The 7,341-nt window shown below is 38.9% G+C and overlaps 1 protein-coding gene across 4 annotated transcripts in view; it reads left to right on the plus strand.

The window, feature by feature from the left end:
• The window catches only part of WDR37 (WD repeat domain 37), a 46,758-nt gene extending 43,104 nt beyond the window's left edge, over positions 1-3,654 (plus strand). For all 4 annotated transcript variants that reach the window (XM_086741914.1, XM_086741918.1, XM_086741915.1 and 1 more), the window contains one exon: positions 495-3,654. In XM_086741914.1, coding sequence (XP_086598040.1) covers positions 495-626 — 132 coding nt within the window. In that variant the 3' untranslated portion in view covers positions 627-3,654. The remainder of the gene's footprint in view (positions 1-494) is intronic.
• Positions 3,655-7,341: the final 3,687 nt, after the last annotated feature.

Raw genomic sequence — 7,341 nt, forward strand, 5'->3', positions numbered from 1 at the left:
ATTTTTGTTACTATTGGATTTGAACAATAGATAAGGCATTGCTTTTCCTCAGTATGACATCTGTCCTGCTGTAGTATTATCCTTTCTGAGTTATGAATGTGATAGACACTTAATCTTGCAGGTTTGTAACAAAGTACTTGCCAGCAAATAGTTCTGTATTTTAAGATTGCTTTTATAAATAAAAGTGCTAAAATAAAACTTAAATTTGCTTTTGTGAATAATATATAATTAAATAACAAAGGTACCTTGGAAAACTTGAAAGTTCTGATGCACCTGTTTGTATGCTTCTGTCATTATGGACCCTAAGGAGTCTTATTAAAAAAACTTTTTACCTTGAAGATGAAAGCAACAGTGACCTTTAGGATTCTGAAGTACTGTTTGTAAAAACCAGTGTGAGCATTAGCACGTTGGCATTTTGAGTCATACTCAGTTGTTGACATAGAAGCGATGAAAATGTATCGTAAGTAATACTGCTGTCTCCTGAACTGTCGCAGGGCCACAGAAGAATGGTATGCTGCTCAGCGTGGAGTGAGGACCATCCAATCTGTAACCTCTTCACATGTGGGTTTGATCGTCAGGCTATTGGCTGGAACATCAACATCCCTGCTTTGTTACAAGAAAAATGAAATGCTGGAAGAATTTTTGCATTTTATGTTGCCATGGACTTGTACACTTACGCAGACTTTTCTGAATACTGGTCTGCTGTCGCTGTAAAAGCTCTTCCTTAAGTGGAGACTTTAGCAAATGTTGTTCTTGTTACCACATTGTGCACAGTTTGCATGAATTGTACAGAAAATGTCATTTTTTTTTAAAAATTAGTTTGTCTTGTGTATGAACTTTTATATTTTGCCATCCACTGGTCAATACGTTCATTGTTGCATAGAGCACATAAATGTTCATAAGTTATTTAGCATTTAATAGCTACACAGTAGGGCATTACATTTGTGACATAAATGTGAAACTTATGTAATTAATGTAGAGCGTGTATAGCAGTCTGTTACATTTTTCCATGACTCTACATATCTGCCTTGTGTTAAAAAGAATCTGCAGGGCTAAAACTTTGAAATGAAGTGTGAATTTCACTAGTTGTATGATTGTAAACATTTTCCTGTTTGCATCTGATCTGGAATACTTTTTAGTGCTGCAGTATAGTGCAACTTCAACTCCATTTTTACTCCAGTTATTGGAGGAGTAGTAGGTTTGAGAAGGAAAAATGCAAGCAACTTGTAGTGGGTGTAGACTGCCAGTTTTATTCAGAATGCTTTTTGTACTTTTTCTTTTGGAAAAAAAAATATTCATTTGCCCTTCTTAGATAAAGTGATTCTAAAATCTCATGACATTTCATACTAGCAAAAATCCAGAACATTATGATTCTAATCACTGAAATCTAGTCAAGCAAATTTTGAAGCACTTTAGTTTATAGCTATTGTTATAAACCATTTATGAAAGTTTGACTTTACCAGTGAATGTGAGCTGACCTTTGTAAGAAGGATTGCTTTTTTTTTTTTTGTTATCTGCCCAGAAGGGAAATAAGTTTTTTGGGGGTTCTTGGTTGTTGGTGGTTTGTGTGGGTTTTTTTTTCTTTTTTCTTTTTTCTTTTTTTTTTTTTTTTGAATATACCTACAGTGAGCATACTTTTAATTGTGTTCACTTCCCATGTTTTTATTTTGAGCCAGCAATACAAAGTAAATGAGTACTACCTCAAAAATGAATCTTGGTCAAGATGCATCAAATCTCTCTGTAGCCTAGAAAAAAAGCACTTTTGGTCTCTGGCTGAAGTACTCTCTCTGCCATGAGAGGAAGGACAATCATACTAAATGGGATCCTTAAGATAATTAACACTTAAAGCTAATGGAGCGATATGACAAGTAAACATCATCTATCACCTTTGTGTTCTCAGCCATGGGAAGGGCTGCTGCAGTCCCTACTCTGTTCCAAAAGGGGGTAATTAAAATCGGTCTTCCTTCTTTCTCCCAAATGATCTTACTCTGGTTTTGCTCCTCACTGTGCTTAGCCATTTCTGCACTGGCAGTGGGGTATTCTACCACAGCTGCTGATTGTATAAGTAAGTGCAGGTGGCAGCTGACATCTTCGAAAGAACAAAAAGGATGCTTCAGTCAGACACTTCTTTATAGCTAAAGGGAGGCTGCCTGTAACTGTCTGGCGTATCACAGTGTAAGATGAAGGGTGAGGGTAAGCCGAGGGTGCACGCTTGCAATGGGAATCGTGGAGTTTTTGGTGGGTTGGCATAAGATAAGTGTTAGGAACTTCTTGTCTCGTTACTGTGATTTTGTGAAATTATAGCTGTGCTCATGTCCTCTATGGCGTTATTTATGATGACATTAAGGCAGATGTGTTAACTAATATATAAGCACATTGGAGTGCAATGGGATGGGATGGTGAGTGCATCATTGAGTAATTATAGGGAAACTAGGGTCCTAGAAATTATTTTGGAGCGTAACGTTGGAGCTTAGTGGAGAATGTATGTAGGTTGTTCTGGGTTGGTTTTTTTTTGGTTTGTTTTTTTTTTTTTTCAATATAAGATGTATGCAGAGTTGTACTGAAGTAATCTTAAAATACCCAAACTAGTGAGGCTGGAGAAAGCAGCTGCAAAGTTTAAATCTTTTGATTAGAAGAGTCAAATGATAGAGTCAAAGTTTATTTTCACTTTTTTTTGGTCTGAGTTTTTAACTCTTGGGTAAAGCCATTTGACGTTGGGTTGCAGGTTTTATGATTTATGAAAAAAAAGACTCACTTTTTATTTTAGTTGATAACAGACAACTTTACACAGAATGATGCTGTTTAAAAAAGTGAAAAATATCTCTCCAGCCAGTAGAAGCAGTTTCTGCAGCATGACCTGTGTGTAGTATCTTGTGCAATGGGTCCTTCTGTTACCTGAGATGAGGGAGAGGGTCACTGGTTTTGGTCCTACTAAACTGTTTAAGCTTCTCTAATACATATGTAATGCAGGACCACTAGACTCCGTGCAGTTTAATCATCATTGCTGCAAAATTTTTATATCACCAGAGGGGACCATCCTCTGGCACCAGGAGTGGGATGATTACAGACTTTCACTTGGAAAAAAATCAACCAAACAAGGTGCTAGAGCCACGTTCTTATCAGCAAAACACTTACTATCACTTAGTGTAATTTTGTGTCCTGTGCTGAAGGTTAAGCCGAGGCTGCCATTCCCCTTGAAGCAAATCACGCGTGAGCAGTGGTCGTGAATAATACTACATTAAGTAAATATGTGGAAAACATTTCATGGCTTTGAATGTTCTAAAGAGTGTTTTTCGGCACTGAACCACGTCCAGCATTTCATAAAATGGAGGAGAGTTGCAGTTACTATTTCAGTATTGTGCAGAATTTCACAGAAAACTCATCACTGGTCAAAATCAAGCTTTTTTTGTCTTTCTCTCAAGCAATGCACATCAGTTTTCACAAAGTTTATGTATACTTTGCAATCAGAAAGATCTGGAATGAAACATCTTATTTGTTGCCTAAATCTGTGAAAACTACCTTTTTGGAAAAAGAATTTATAAGTTACGTGGAACCACTTTTTATTATTCTGCTAATTTGTTTTTAGATGTAAAATGTTTTTCTTCATTATGATTCAAAATGCATTAAAATATTCAACAATTTTTTTTTTTGCAAGTTGCTGTTCTTCTGTATTGCATTAAGATTACTGTTAATCTTCGTATTTCGCTTTGTTAGTAGTCAAATGATCTTCGTATCCACTTTCCACTCTTTTCTACTAAAAAGTTCGTTTCCAAGTGTGCCCCTGAAAGCAGGACTTCTGTAGTGCAGCCAGTCATGCTGCCAATAAAGCACAGAGACTGAAAAGGGGCTCAGACCTGCATTTACGCTGTCTTCTCCAGTTTTGCATGAAAAATTTCGTAATTACATTTTGTTATGCAGATTATACTAAAGTCTCCATGTGACTTTTTGCCGTGCTCTATAAACTGATATTTTAAATCAAATCTAAACCAGACTTTGTATATTTAGAATACAGCAGAAACATTGTGAAACTTCCCTGGTGGGGGAACCCCACCGTGAGTTTTTCTGTAGGTTAAAATAAAGATGGTTTGCTTGTTGCGCCCGTCTTATTCAAAACATAAAGCTTTGCAATGTTGAAAGCAATCCTAAAAAGCTTGCTGTCGTAGCAAGCCATGCCATTGGGACTTGGCTAGCATAGCCGGTACCTGAGAGCAGACATGGCTCTACGCACACCGAATAGTCCTTTGACGTGCTTTCGGGTCCCTTGTCACCACATTTCAAGCTACTGCTCTGGAAAACTGTTATTAATCAACTCTGGTAATGATATGGACCAGAAATAAAAGACCAAAGTTACAAGGTGGCACAGGTGATGTGAGGGCTGGATTGAGATGGAATGCCAAACCCTGCTTTTTGGTGGATTTTAATTGAGTTTAAATCAAGTCAGGGCTGATTGCAACTGCTTTAAACATGTGATGCTTGTGACCTCCCTAAATCTTCTATTGACTTAAGTTACGTACACTTTACAAAAGCCATTTCTGTTTGTACTTTGGGAGGAGAAGAGTTGAAAATGAGTATGCATTGAAGCATAGTTTGTTGTTGTTTTTTTTTAAACTTGTGAGGAAACAATGTCCACAGATAAGTGGTTTCAGCAGAATGTCTGTGCTCTAACCTGAAGATGAGCTGCAGGAGAACCACTCTGTCATGCAACACGGTGTGCTCTTTAGACTGGCATAGAAATTTTATTTAATGCTCTATTGAGACCAAAGTATGTCACTGAAAAATTATTCAGCCTTGTGATATTTTATTTTTAAGTAATGTTGTTACCTTTTCTAATTCCCACAGGTCATAGTTTTCGGAACATAAGTAATTTGCAGGAGCTTACAGAGGAAATTCCATTTAATTCAGGCTGTAAATCCTGGTCAAAACATACCAGTGACTGGGAGAGGCGTCACACTGGAGAAATGGTTTTTCTGCAGATGTGCTGTGGATGCTGCTTGTTCATGCTCTCTGAGTGAGAATATGCACGAGTAGCAGGAGGTGCCATTTCTCAGTAGCGACGATGTGAGGCTGGTGAGCATTTGCAGCATCTAACCCAAGTGCTTGAATTAGCAGCTTTAGCTCCTTGGATAATTTTGGGGAGTCTCTGAAGGTGGTTTGGTGCTTAACGTAGAATTGAATCATTCAGACTGTCTGCTAAATGGAAATGCTGCAAATTGTCCATGATGACATGTATGATAGAAGGGAGCTAAAAAGTAGAAAAAGAGTTCTGATTTGAACTGTTTTGAAAATTTAAAGTGCTTTTCAGTTTGGCTGGTGCCTGCTACGCACTGGAATGACAGCATTGCTAATTAATCATGTTGCCTGGCGCTCCTTGAGGCCCCATTTCCTGCTGCTGCTAGTGGCACAGTTCCACCTGGTTCCACCAAAACATGCCATGCTTGGTTTTTGCTTTAGAGTTTAACACTAATTTTGTGTGGTTCTCTGCTCCCGCTTGTATTTGTTATCTTTCTCCTCTCCCCAGGGTAGAACAAATTTAGTTATGTGTTTATCTCGGAGCACAACGCCAATGAAAAGAAACCCTTGTGTGCAGCTCTGTGAAATGACACCATCCAGCAGTCCTGTGCTGGCAGCAGAGCTTGATGTTTGGAGCTGACTTTGATACAAATCTGTGTTTTGTCATCTTCATGATTTTTGTTTTTCAGTTGGTTGGATGCAAATTTTTAATAATGAGGTTTCCTGAAGGCTTTATGCATTAATGGTCTGGGGTTACTGAAGACTTAATCAAGTCTGTGCACCCTAAGTGATGAGAGTAGAATTGCAGTGATTTTGAGATATCAGAAGGGAGTAGACAATGGTTTCAAATGCTAGGAGAGTTATGGAGAAGGGGTCCAAACTAAGGGTAACGAGTCTGTGGTGTAAGCAGGAATGGTGACCCGGCATTTGAAATACGATTGGACAAGGAAATAAGTTAATACGAGAAACGTAGAGAGATAGATGTGTGATGGAAGTGTTTGGACTGTGGATGAGGAACTCAAAGGAAGAAAAAATGAAAGGAAATGAAAAACTGGAATAAAAATGGGACAGGACAGCTTAGGGAGCCAGGCAGAATGAGAGAGGGGAATGGGTAGGAGGAGGTGCAAGTCCAAAAGATGAAACTTACTGGTCAACTGGAGATAAACTGTGCTGGGAAACCAGAGTCCAGTGAGTGCCCCTAACTTGCTGAGGAGAAGGGAAAGGAGAGATGGAAATGTGACAGGGAGAGCATGCAGAGGGAGGAGCTACAGGGACTGAGCTCGCTGGGAAATGTGGGTATCAGGATGTGCTTGCGTCTGGAGCCTGGCATGGAAACTGCTGGAAGTTCAACATCTTTGCATTTTTTTTTTTAAGGAATAGGCTGTTGGTTTCAATACCGTTGGTTTGGGGAAAAAGTTGCTTGCTTAGATAGACACAATTTTAATTGTGTATGTTCAGTTCTCTATTTCAAGTGTTACAATGGTGCTGAGGTGACTCAAGCAGCTGATGCATTCACTCCGAAGATTTGAAATCCTAGTAGAGGATTACAAATGTTACATACACACAAGCTCCATCATGTGGACTCAAGGTACGATAGCAGGACATGTGGCTTGTTAGGAGTCACTCCTGGACTGGAAATCTCTTCCTTTTTTGAATGAACAATTGATTTGGAAGAAAGAGATGCTGTTTTACACGACCGCTTCGAAGGGGCCAGTCTACAAAGAAAGGGTCAGCATTTTAAGCTGGAGCATGACTTCAGAGCAGAATACTCTGAACACTTGCCTTAATTCTATTTATTTCAGTTTAGTCTGAACTAACTAGGGAATCTCTTAAGCTAGGCCAAAATAGAGGCGTCTGATTGGGGAGATATTGCTGTATTTTCAGTAGGGTCTTAGTTCTGGAAAAATGGAACTGACCTTTCCTTCAAATTTTCACTTTGTTGATATGGCAAAATTTGACACCCTCTCTCCCAAATCCAAGTAAGTAAAAAGATTATTTTTGGCTTCCATGATCAAACTTCTGACTACAGCTGGCCCAAATTACTTTTGGTCAAAATACACACCGAAGAGAAGTCTTCGGGGAGACCTTATAGTGACCTTCCAGTACCTAAAGGGGGCCTACAGGAAAGATGGGGAGAAAGTCTTCAGTACGAGGGGTAATGGTTTTAAAGTAGAGGGAGGTAGATTTAGATTAGACATTAGGAAAAAAATTTTTACGCTGAGGGTGATGGAACACTGGAACAGATTGCCCAGAGATGTGATTGATGCCCCATCCCTGGAAACATTCAAGGCCGGTTTGAATGAGTCTCTGAGCAACCTGATCTGGTTGGAG

This window comes from Chlamydotis macqueenii, chromosome 2, assembly GCF_036417535.1.
Source record: "Chlamydotis macqueenii isolate bChlMac1 chromosome 2, bChlMac1.mat, whole genome shotgun sequence".
In the NCBI taxonomy this organism is placed as follows: domain Eukaryota; kingdom Metazoa; phylum Chordata; class Aves; order Otidiformes; family Otididae; genus Chlamydotis; species Chlamydotis macqueenii.